Below are 13,432 nucleotides of genomic sequence, written 5' to 3' on the forward strand. Positions count from 1 at the left end.
GAGCAGGGCAGGGTCAGGACTATATGACTGTGACAGCCCACTGGGTAGATGTATGGACTCCCGCCGCAAGAACAGCAGCGGCGGCACCAGTAGCAGCATCTCGCAAACGCCAACTCTTTCCTAGGCAGGCTACGCTTTGTATCACCGCTTTCCAGAATACGCACACAGCTGAAAACCTCTTACGGCAACTGAGGAAGATCATCGCGGAATGGCTTACCCCAATTGGACTCTCCTGTGGATTTGTGGCATCGGACAACGCCAGCAATATTGTGTGTGCATTAAATATGGGCAAATTCCAGCACGTCCCATGTTTTGCACATACCTTGAATTTGGTGGTGCAGAATTTTTTAAAAAACGACAGGGGCGTGCAAGAGATGCTGTCGGTGGCCAGAAGAATTGCGGGACACTTTCGGCGTACAGGCACCACGTACAGAAGACTGGAGCACCACCAAAAACTACTGAACCTGCCCTGCCATCATCTGAAGCAAGAAGTGGTAACGAGGTGGAATTCAACCCTCTATATGCTTCAGAGGTTGGAGGAGCAGCAAAAGGCCATTCAAGCCTATACAATTGAGCACGATATAGTAGGTGGAATGCACCTGTCTCAAGCGCAGTGGAGAATGATTTCAACGTTGTGCAAGGTTCTGATGCCCTTTGAACTTGCCACACGTGAAGTCAGTTCAGACACTGCCAGCCTGAGTCAGGTCATTCCCCTCATCAGGCTTTTGCAGAAGAAGCTGGAGACATTGAAGGAGGAGCTAACACGGAGCGATTCCGCTAGGCATGTGGGACTTGTGGATGGAGCCCTTAATTCGCTTAACAAGGATTCACGGGTGGTCAATCTGTTGAAATCAGAGCACTACATTTTGGCCACCGTGCTCGATCCTAGATTTAAAGCCTACCTTGGATCTCTCTTTCCGGCAGACACAAGTCTGCTGGGGTTGAAAGACCTGCTGGTGACAAAATTGTCAAGTCAAGCGGAACGCGACCTGTCAACATCTCCTCCTTCACATTCTCCCGCAACTGGGGGTGCGAGGAAAAGGCTCAGAATTCCGAGCCCACCCGCTGGCGGTGATGCAGGGCAGTCTGGAGCGACTGCTGATCCTGACATCTGGTCCGGACTGAAGGACCTGACAACGATTACGGACATGTCGTCTACTGTCACTGCATATGATTCTCTCAACATTGATAGAATGGTGGAGGATTATATGAGTGACCGCATCCAAGTAGGCACGTCACACAGTCCGTACTTATACTGGCAGGAAAAAGAGGCAATTTGGAGGCCCTTGCACAAACTGGCTTTATTCTACCTAAGTTGCCCTCCCACAAGTGTGTACTCCGAAAGAGTGTTTAGTGCCGCCGCTCACCTTGTCAGCAATCGGCGTACGAGGTTACATCCAGAAAATGTGGAGAAGATGATGTTCATTAAAATGAATTATAATCAATTCCTCCGCGGAGACATTGACCAGCAGCAATTGCCTCCACAAAGTACACAGGGAGCTGAGATGGTGGATTCCAGTGGGGACGAATTGATAATCTGTGAGGAGGGGGATGTACACGGTGATATATCGGAGGGTGATGATGAGGTGGACATCTTGCCTCTGTAGAGCCAGTTTGTGCAAGGAGAGATTAATTGCTTCTTTTTTGGGGGGGGTCCAAACCAACCCGTCATATCAGTCACAGTCGTGTGGCAGACCCTGTCACTGAAATGATGGGTTGGTTAAAGTGTGCATGTCCTGTTTTGTTTATACAACATAAGGGTGGGTGGGAGGGCCCAAGGACAATTCCATCTTGCACCTCTTTTTTCTTTTCTTTTTCTTTGCATCATGTGCTGATTGGGGAGGGTTTTTTGGAAGGGACATCCTGCGTGACACTGCAGTGCCACACCTAAATGGGCCCGGTGTTTGTGTCGGCCACTAGGGTCGCTAATCTTACTCACACAGTCAGCTACCTCATTGCGCCTCTTTTTTTCTTTGCGTCATGTGCTGTTTGGGGAGGGTTTTTTGGAAGGGACATCCTGCGTGACACTGCAGTGCCACTCCTAGATGGGCCCGGTGTTTGTGTCGGCCACTAGGGTCGCTAATCTTACTCACACAGCTACCTCATTGCGCCTCTTTTTTTCTTTGCGTCATGTGCTGTTTGGGGAGGGTTTTTTGGAAGGGACATCCTGCGTGACACTGCAGTGCCACTCCTAGATGGGCCCGGTGTTTGTGTCGGCCACTAGGGTCGCTAATCTTACTCACACAGCTACCTCATTGCGCCTCTTTTTTTCTTTGCGTCATGTGCTGTTTGGGGAGGGTTTTTTGGAAGGGCCATCCTGCGTGACACTGCAGTGCCACTCCTAGATGGGCCCGGTGTTTGTGTCGGCCACTAGGGTCGCTAATCTTACTCACACAGCTACCTCATTGCGCCTCTTTTTTTCTTTGCGTCATGTGCTGTTTGGGGAGGGTTTTTTGGAAGGGACATCCTGCGTGACACTGCAGTGCCACTCCTAGATGGGCCCGGTGTTTGTGTCGGCCACTAGGGTCGCTTATCTTACTCACACAGCGACCTCGGTGCAAATTTTAGGACTAAAAATAATATTGTGAGGTGTGAGGTATTCAGAATAGACTGAAAATGAGTGTAAATTATGGTTTTTGAGGTTAATAATACTTTGGGATCAAAATGACCCCCAAATTCTATGATTTAAGCTGTTTTTTAGTGTTTTTTGAAAAAAACACCCGAATCCAAAACACACCCGAATCCGACAAAAAAAATTCGGTGAGGTTTTGCCAAAACGCGTTAGAACCCAAAACACGGCCGCGGAACCGAACACAAAACCAAAACACAAAACCCGAAAAATTTCAGGCGCTCATCTCTACTTGTCACCCACTGTCTCTCCCTGTCACCCACTCTCTCCCTGTGACTCCCTGCCTCCTCTTGCACTCTGCTGTTACTCTCTGCCTCCCATTGCCTTCTGTTGTCACCCTCTACCTCCTTCTGACTTACGCTGCCACCCTTTCCCTGTCACCCACTGCCATGTGGCATATTGTGAACTTGGGTTGGGATTAAGGAAAGTGTCCCAAATTATATTTTTGCACCTGGGTCCTCCACTCAGAAGTTCCGCCACTGGTTCAAAAGCATGTCAGTTTATTTCAAGAAGTCTTTTCAAGTCTATGAAAACACATTATGGTTTAACCAGTATTGAATTTTTTTACCATATATTTTTATAACCCCTTCCTATGGCATTGTGTACTATTTGTAGATGCACAATTTAAATGAATAGGTTATACAAATGAATTAGCCATAGACATATGTGGATCTGCACTGCATTCATACCTTTTTTTCCCCCATCAATAAAAATGTAATGAAATGTTCTTTCCTTTTTAAATTGCAAATAAACATTTCCCATTGAACTGAAAGAAAAAAAATGGCTTGGATTATAAATTAAAAATATAAAATATGAGAAAATATTATTAAAGTAGGCAAGAATCCCCAGTGGATTATGGTGGTCATTCCGAGTTGTTCGCTCGCTGGCGATTTTCGCAGTGCAGCGTTTAAGTGGAAAAACTGCAAAAATGCGCTAAGTACTTTCACACAAAACTAGATTTACACAAGCTCGAGCGACGTTTTTTCATCGCTCGAGTGATCGTAGTGTGATTGACAGGAAGTGGGTGTTTCTGGGCGGAAACTGGCCGTTTTCAGGGAGTGTGCTAAAAAAACGCAGGTGTGCCAGGTAAAAACGCAGGAGTGGCTGGAGAAACGGGGGAGTGGCTGGCCGAATGCAGGGCATGTTTGTGACGTCAAACCAGGAACTAAACGTACTGAGGTGATCGCAGTCTAGGAGTAGGTCTGGAGCTACTCAGAAACTGCAAGGAATTATTTAGTAGCAGTTCTGCTAATCTTTCGTTCGCTATTCTGCTAAGCTAAGATACACTCCCAGAGGGCGGTGGCCTAGCGTGTGCAATGCTGCTAAAAGCATCTAGCGAGCTAACAACTCGGAATGAGGGCCTATGTTTGTGTAATAAATTGATGAATTAGTCTGCTTTGTTTATTGCAACTTTAATTTCAAAAATGACTTTGCTTTATTTTGCTTAATAACTATAATTGCACAATAGGTAGGTTTCAGGGAACTCATCCCTTTCTGCTGGGTCCATTAGCATGGGATTGGTTGTCTCTGAGGGGGACACGCATATTTTTGCACACTTCCCTATTTTAAAGGCTACAGCTCTGCTAGGGGATTCAGTATGATTGACAGCTGGAATCCTGAAGTGTGAACTCCCAACTGGGGCGAGGTCCCTCCCCCCTCTTTCCTACCCCCTTACCCTAACCCTCCCTTCCCGTAAAATAACACTACCCCCCCCCCCCCCCTTAGTGCCTAACCCTAGCCTCCCCCTGGTGGTGCCTAACCCTAACCCACCTACTACAGAGCCTAACCCTAACCACCGGCCCCCCTGCAGCCTAACCCTAACATCCCCCCTGCTATACTTACATTCGGGATGCTGGCATCGGTATTCCGGCGCTGGTCTCCTGACACTGTTGGGATTCTGTTGTCTGCTTTTTGACGGTTGTCAGGATTTCCAGTGTCGGTATTCCGACTGCCGGGATCCCGACAGCAAGCATCTTAAACGCATCCCCTGCAAGGTGATGGTTCATACTATGACAGAGTACCCCATACTGCAGCTTTCCCTGTTAGGGGAGACCAGGCCCAACCAGTGTAGACTGCTGCTGGTTTAATCTTTACCAGGAATATCCCACACTCCCTGTGATGTTCCTTGCCACAGATTTGAACTCATTCACAAATGTATCCAGCACATACTGTATCAGTTATGGGCAGAGGTTAAAGTGAGCTGGAATGGGCCAGAACTGCGTTCCGTCAGTTACATTTGGAGACGGAACTAGTTCCGCCTCCTCTGGCTCACATAACCCAGGGAGATGTCGGCACCCACTGAGATTTTGTTACCAGCGAACGCCCGGCTCCTTCTCCTCAGCGGCAGCCGGAGGCAGGAGCCCGCTCCTGAGCTTCAGCTTCCAGCTCAGGCAATGTGTGGCGCTATGGGAGAGACGCCTCTCCCATAGTTCCGAGGAGCAGGCAGCCAGGGGGAGGGCAGTGGTCCGAAAGCAGGAGCGGAGATGGTGAGTATTGTGTTTATTTTTTTGTTTTTGTGAGTGTGTGTAAGAGGTGCAACTAGAGGGAGCACATCAACTGGGGGCACATCAACTGGGGGCACATCAACTGGGGGCACATCTACTGGGGGCGCAACTACTGGGGGCACAATTACTTTGGGCACATCTACTGGGGGAACATCACTACTGACTGGGGGCACAACTACAGGGGCATATCTACTGGACGCACAACTACTGGGGGCACAACTACAGGGGGCATAACTACTGACTGGAGGCATATCTATTGGGGGCATTACTACTGGGGGCAATACTACACGGGGGCATTACCACTGGGGGCACTACTAATGAGGGCATTGCAGAGGGGGCACTTAATAAGGGGCATCACTCCTGGGGACATAAGGGGCACTGTATAAGGTGCACCAATACTATGGGCTCTACATAAGGGCACTATAACTGGTCACTACCACTACAGTGGGCATTGCATAAAGGGCACTACTACTGAGGGCATTGTATAAGGGGTACTACTGCTGTGGGCATTATGTGTATTTGGGATGCTACTACTATGGGCTTTGTGTATAAGGGGCACTCATGTCTGTCATAACATGAATAAGAGACACTAGTATGTGGTGTAATGAGATTAAGATTATGCTACTGTGCGGCATAATTTGAATTGGGGATACTATTGGGTAACCACGCCTTTCTTTTTGAGAGCACACCCCTTTTTGAGGCACATGCAATCTCATTATTGCACAGGCATGGGAAGGGGGGGGGGGGGTTGGGGATGAGTTCCACCCCCTGTCTAGGACCACTTTAAGCACTGCTTGTGGGTATGACTCATGTGAACTGCATTTAGTACATAGTGTTCTGTATGCATTCGATTTTCTTCATTTTATTTTTTTAATTTACAAATGCAGTGCCAGAGGGTAACCAGTTTAAAAGCTTGCTTTATTGTTTTCACATGTTTTCAAAGCAAATCACAAATGGCTAAAGTTATTTTTATCTTATGAGAAAACTGGTCAAATTAATGTCTATTGCTTGTAAAGAGTTTGGAAAAGCTCACTGTCATTGGCTGGGCTGCCATGAGAAATGTCAGACCCTGGTATGAGTGGACCCATGGCCATGCCATGTGGGGAATGAGTTGTGAAATTTGGGGCACATCGGTAAAAGCTGGGCTAAGCTGAAGAGGTTATTGGACATATTATATTTGGGGTGTGGCTACACTGCTTCAGCAGGCCCAAGCCCAATACTTTATTTTATATGAGTTTCTTTCTATAACTGTCACCCATACAAATAAATAGGTAAATGGATTCTAGACTTATGTAAATTGTTCACTAGCAGTATTTTTACTGTGGTTATAATTAGCCCTTTCAGACTTTATATAGCTGTTATGAATGAATATCTAAAAAAAGATTTGATTCTAAACTCTATTAAGTAACTTCATTCATTATTGTATTGTTATGTGTCGTGGGTTTAGTTTGTCTCCACTGAACTGAGGAATATTCTGGTACTGTATTATTAAAAGCTAGAAATAATAATACTACAGTATGTAGCAATTATGTAGTTACTGTTAGAAAACAGTGTTAAAAAGGACCATTTGGAAACAGCAAGAAATAATCAGGCAAAAAGGAAAATGTCAAAAATATCAGATAGTAATTAAATGCCCAGGAGTGAATTACTCAGAGATGTTTGCTGCAGCAAACATGTATCCATGGCAACCAGACATAAGCTGATGAAAACTCACTCATAACATGCCCAAAGGCATAATGATACTGAAAGATATGAACCCAACCTACTCTATACTATAATGGCTGCAAAACACCGATACTTGTTGCATGGAGTAAATTAGATCTTCAAAACTCTTGTGAATATTATGGTTAAGTGCTACTCGTAATATCAACTGCAGATTAATTACATTTATTCAGAAAAAAAACTCATTATATGAAACGTCCAACCACTTTAGAACCAACCATTACATTATATGAAACAGTTTTCTTTTACTATTCTCTTCAGTTTAGCCTAATTTATGCCTAAAATTAAGACTAACAATATATACTGTGAGGAAATTGGGGCAAGTGTGACAGTACTTACGGAAAAATTATGACCACGTATCACTGGGGCAGGACAAGCGCTTCTGATGTGCTGGACTTCCCTTTGTCATATTCACCTTTCCTGGAATTAACCTTTCCTGAATATACCATTTTCCATGCCTTGCAAACCATTTATATGGTGTACGTGGCACACATTCACTTCAGCAAACAGAATGTGCCTCCCCAACAGGGACCAAATGACATAGCCCCCATTGTCCCCCAAGTACAGATTTTGTGTGTTTAAATCTTTATTTTTTACATTGGACAAAGTGTACCGAGAAATGTGCTTCTCTATCAAAGTACAGCTGGAAGGCACACAATACATCTCATTAAAAGAATAGGATAAGACATACAGCTGGGTGGCCTAGCATGGGGGAAGGGGGGAGGGGGGGGAGAGAGAGCGGAACAACACGCACTGTAAAGTGGAGGCGGGTATTTTCAGAGTACTGAACCTGAAATTAACGGTCTTTCAGAAAAACTTCCTGTGCGTTTTTTACATCTGATAATGACAGTTTATGGACGGTCCGGTAAAGGGTTGAATACAACGTCCAAAGCGGTTTAGCGTATTGTTAGCAAACAAAGGACGCACGCACCACATGATTGAATTCTTTGTTACACAGTCAACTGCAGGTCTGCATTTATGACAAAACGCTGTTCAGTATTACTGTATAGTGTAGTGAATGACAGGTTCTGTCAGCCAATCGGCAACTGGTGCTACAGAAGCCTCATTGGTTATTTAATTCATGCGCTGTTTAGGAAAAGTGACATCTAGTGGACAGAAAGTTGTATTATAGTCTTTGTCTTTTCAGCACCTCAGTATGTTACAATGTTCTGTTACATTAAGCGACTTAGAACGTCAGGCAGTGGCACAACAAGGCACGACTAGCAAGGCCCGCTATATGGCATATGGGGCAAAGATGTACTGTAGCAAGAATCTATAGTTTGCTTTGAGTGATTTTGCAGTGTGCAAATAAGTTTCTTCTGCAAAGACTTCTGCAAAAAATGTGCCATCTTTGCTCCTTTAAATCATTCTACTAATGTCTTCTATCATTTTGGACAGCGCCTCAAAACTAGTATATGTGCAATATGTGCTTATAATGCCCTTGCTCTGCCCAACCTTTTGTACCAACCAAAACAAGCATCTACTTTTTTCCAAATACTGCCACCATATTTTTTAGACCCCAGCACTTTGGCAGAAATCTAAATGCACCAGTGCAAATCAAGGTAGGTTTCACAACAAAAGAGGATTTTTGCACTGTAGCAAACACATTTTGTTCTTTTTTATTGAGGGTCAATCGGAGAGAGGTGTATCATGTAGCGCAAAGAGTGGTGGAGAGAAGTTGCCTATAGCAGCCAATAGCACTTATTTTATAGCATGTACTTGAAAAATTATGTCTTAATGCTGATTGGTTGTTATGGGCACCTCGGGGGCTTTTCAGCTACAGCTTATTTAGCAAAAATACAGATAGGCCTGCTTTCATCTATCTGCGCATGCGCTGCGACCACATCACAAATTTTGGATGCCAAAATGAATCACTTTTCACACATTTCAGCTTGCCACCCCTGGCGGGTGCGAGCTGAAATGTAGAGGCCGTCAGCCAATTGCGCCCGTACGGAGCTACATTAGAATAGCTCAGTTCGACGCCATCTAGTGGCTGCCGGTCAGAAAAACATTTGAATTCTGCCCATAGAGAGAGCTTAATTAATTAACATAATATGTATAAAAAGGCGTTTTTTTAGGCTGCTACTAGGTAATATATAACTCATTTACACTGCTCAAAAAAATAAAGGGAACACTTAAACAACACATCCTAGATCTGAATGAATGAAATATTCTTATTAAATACTTTGTTCTTTACATAGTTGAATGTGCTGACAACAAAATCACACAAAAATTATCAATGGAAATCAAATTTATTAACCCATGGAGGTCTGGATTTGGAGTCACCCTCAAAATTAAAGTGGAAAAACACACTACAGGCTGATCCAACTTTGATGTAATGTCCTTAAAACAAGTCAAAATGAGGCTCAGTAGTGTGTGTGGCCTCCACATGACTGTATGACCTCCCTACAACGCCTGGGCATTCTCCTGATGAGGTTGGTCTCCTGAGGGATCTCCTCCCAGACCTGGACTAAAGCATCCGCCAACTCCTGGACAGTCTGTGGTGCAACGTGGCGTTGGTGGATGGAGCGAGACATGATGTCCCAGATGTGCTCAATTGGATTCAGGTCTGGGGAACGGGCAGGCCAGTCCATAGCATCAATGCCTTCATCTTGCAGGAACTGCTGACACACTCCAGCCACATGAGGTCTAGCATTGTCTTGCATTAGGAGGAACCCAGGGCCAACCGCACCAGCATATGGTCTCACAAGGGGTCTGAGGATCTCATCTCGGTACCTAATGGCAGTCAGGCTACCTCTGGCGAGCACATGGAGGGCTGTGCCTGTGGACGCCGGGCCCTCATACCACCCTCATGGGGTCTGTTTCTGATCGTTTGAGTAGACACATGCACATTTGTGGCTTGCTGGAGGTCATTTCGCAGGGCTCTGGCAGTGCTCCTCCTGTCCCTCCTTGCACAAAGGCGGAGGTAGCGGTCCTGCTGCTGGGTTGTTGGCCTCCTCCACATCTCCTGATGTACTGACCTGTCTCCTGGTAGCGCCTCCATGCTCTGGACACTACGCTGACAGACACAGCAAACCTTCTTGCCGCAGCTCGCATTGATGTGCCATCCTGGATGAGCTGCACTACCTGAGCCACTTGTGTGGGTTGTAGACTCCGTCTCATGTTACCACTAGAGTGAAAGCACCGCCAGCTTTCAAAAGTGACCAAAACATCAGCCAGAAAGCATAGGAGCTGAGAAGTGGTCTGTGGTCACCACCTGCAGAACAACTCCTTTATTGGGGGTGTCTTGCTAATTGCCTATAATTTCCACCTGTTGTCTATTCCATTTGCACAACAGCATGTGAAATTGATTGTCAATCAGTGTTGCTTTCTAAGTGGACAGTTTGATTTCACAGAAGTGTGATTGACTTGGAGTTACAGTGTGTTGTTTAAGTGTTTTATCTGTTACTAAACATACTCCGCTGCGGAGGGCACCCAGGCAATTAACCTTTCAGAACCAGGAGTGCCGGGCACTACAGCTTACTCTCTCTCAATATATATATATATAAATATATATATATTTGTGAAGTATATCAATAGCCATTTTATGCAAAGTAACCTATATTTTATTCTTAATGACTTTTAAAGTTAAGTGATTCAAACATTTTTACATTTTTATTTAATTTACAGTAAAATAAAACTTTATGTGAAATCTTATAACGTTCAGAGGTCAATCAAGAATGTCTTTGGATTTATTGAAGGACAATATGAACCTGGTAAGTAATAAAACTAACAATGTGCTTACTGGGTTTTTTCTTACATTTTATCCAGGTACTGACTTGTGCTACATCTACATTGGCATGCATTGTGTCATGATACCCAAATTACAGTTAAGGGCCCTACAGACTCGGCGACCCGCTGCCGAGCTGCCCGACCGCCTATACGGCAGACGGGCGACCCGGTGGCGGGGGAGGTGACAGGGGGGAGTGAAGTTTCTTCACTCCCCTCGTCAACCGGCTCCATAGCAATGCATGCTAATATGGACGATATTGTTCATCACTGGTGCCTTTCATTAATGAACGAGATCGTTCATATCTTTCACTGGTATCGACCAGTGTGACTGTGTAGGGATACTTAGAGTCTCTTAACTGAAACAGTCAAAAAGGATAGAAAGAGCAATATTTCTAAAAAAAAAAAAAAATATATATATATATATATATTACATGGCATCCTTTTGTGTCCATGAAGTACCCATTCTGTGTCCAGAGAAACATTGGATGCAGATAGTTAGGGCTTGTTAATAAAACTAGGGCTCATTTGTCAACATACAGTACAACAGACAACCTCATTATTAGAATTATTTTTTTAATTTTACTCATCTGCCTCACAATTCCATCATTGTTTTTTCTATACTATCTGGATTTAGTCCAGGTTCTATAAAGTCTGACTAATAATCATTTATAGTGTTGCTATAATAACACAATACTAAAATCACAAGTTGTAAAGTACCAATAGATAATAAAAAAAAAGTTTAAATAAAAAGCATCTATTCCATTCAATCAAGTGTAGACAATCTAAAGAAATAGAATGGAAAGGGGATGACTACAGTACAATAATTAGTTTAAACTTGGTATACATACACGCACGCGGGGGGAGTACCTAGAAATACCTTCTGAAGAAACCGACAGCCATCTACGTCGGAGAAACGCGTAAAGGTGATAGCCACATCACCCATTGTTTGACCAGCTATATTAATTTCGGTACAGCCGCTGTGGAGATCACTTGTGCCGCTGACAGCTGCCCCGTCCCAGTTTGGGATTCATCTTCCTGCAGACCACCTGTTTTGTTTCCAGCCGCTCTGTCCCAGCAAGGGACAGATCACCTTCAGACCGCCTGTGCTGCTTGCGGCTGTGTCGTCCCAGTCCGGGACTCACCGTCTCCTAGTGCCATCCCTCATCGTTGCATCAGCCCTTGTGCTATAGGGTCTGGCAGCGTATCCCCGTATCGTCACTGCTACGGTTGCACCGTTTGGAGCTTAAGAGACGGCTGCTACAAAGGACATCAGCGGTGAGATATTACATGTATTAACAACGGGGGCTGTGACTGCAATTTATGGATGAGGAGGATCATTAAATTTATGTCCAGCGGAGTGTAAAGCTTCACTTCGGCACACATTTCCATTATATCAAAAAGGCTGGTACCTATAACAAGTTGCATATCCACATAAATATCCTCCAATCTAGTGAGCTACTAATTGGTCCTGGGACATTTATCCACATTTCTGTCCATTTAGGAATCTTTGGACATTAACAAACACGTGCAAATTGGGACTGTTTATGGATATCAGTGTGCTGCTACATACAATGGTTCAAGTTATTTGATGTGGTTCCATTATTATACCAATGTTTGATCAATTTACCAATTGGGGTTTTTTATGATAATAAATTGTTTTTATACTATACTACTTGCGCTCTCTTGTATAGTTATGTCTATATGTTTATAATGAGTACCTAGAAACCTTCTCTGGCCACCGACCCACCCTGGCCCCCTGATGGACGATTTAAAAAAAAAATTATAAGGAGAAGCTAGTGCAGGTTGCTGCTTACACTCTCCATGTATGTATGTATGTATGTATGTATGTATGTATGTTTGTATGTATGTATGTATGTATGTGTGCTGTGTTCATGTATACTGTGTGTCTATGCATATATGTATGTATGCTGTGTGTGTGTGTGTGTGTGTGTGTGTGTGTATGTATGTATGCTATGTTCATGTGTACTGTGTATGAAAGCTGTGTGTATGTATACTGTGTGCATGTATACTGTATATATGCTGTGTGCATGCAATGCACTGTATACTGTGTGTTTTTGCATGTATGTATGTATGTATGTATGCTTTGTGTATGTGTGTATATATATATGTATGTATGTATGTATGCATGTATAGTGTATGTGTGTGTGTGTATCTATGTATGTGTGCTGTGTGCATGTATACTGTATGTACAGTATGTATGTATGTATGTGTGTATGTATACTGTGTGTATGTTTGCTGTGTGTCTGTAAACTGTCTGTCTGTGAGAGGCAGAGAGGTTCCTGCATTAGGAGAAGGTGCAGGCCCTGACATGCCACATGGAGCATTATGGGGTTGCTCCAAGGTAGGTAGCTCTTAGCTTAGACCATACTTGCTTACTTTTGAAAACTAGTTTCAGGGAGATTTTAGCCAGTAGTAGAGTGCGTCAAGCCGCTAAGAAGGTGTGCCAAGCTCCGCCCAAAGGGTGTGTCTAATAGGCCCTACACACATGCCGATTTTTTTGAAAGATATGAACGATCTCGTTCATAAATGAACGAGAACTCGTTCATATCTTTCAGTGTGGAGGCTCCAGCGATGAACGATGCGCGGCCCCGCGCTTGTTCATCGCTGGTCCCCCGTCGGCTGTGCATGCAGGCCAATATGGACGATCTTGTCCATATTTGCCTGCACTTCAATGGAGCCGCGTGACGGGGGGAGTGAAGAAACTTCACTCTCCCCTACACTGCCTCCCCGCCGCCGGGTCGCCCGTCGGCCGTATCCGCCGTCGGGCAGCTCGGCGGCGGATCGGCCAGTGTGTAGGGCCCTTAAGTCTACCTATTGGCATGTT

At 44.6% G+C, this 13,432-nt stretch overlaps 1 protein-coding gene across 2 annotated transcripts in view; it reads left to right on the forward strand.

Moving 5' to 3' along the window:
- Positions 1-13,432, forward strand: part of LOC134980847 (putative N-acetylated-alpha-linked acidic dipeptidase) — a 466,241-nt gene that overhangs the window by 186,480 nt on the left and 266,329 nt on the right. For both annotated transcript variants that reach the window (XM_063947838.1, XM_063947839.1), the window contains exon 8: positions 10,486-10,571. In XM_063947838.1, the coding sequence (XP_063803908.1) occupies positions 10,486-10,571 (86 nt within the window). The remainder of the gene's footprint in view (positions 1-10,485; positions 10,572-13,432) is intronic.

The sequence above is a fragment of the Pseudophryne corroboree genome, chromosome 12 (genome assembly GCF_028390025.1).
Source record: "Pseudophryne corroboree isolate aPseCor3 chromosome 12, aPseCor3.hap2, whole genome shotgun sequence".
In the NCBI taxonomy this organism is placed as follows: domain Eukaryota; kingdom Metazoa; phylum Chordata; class Amphibia; order Anura; family Myobatrachidae; genus Pseudophryne; species Pseudophryne corroboree.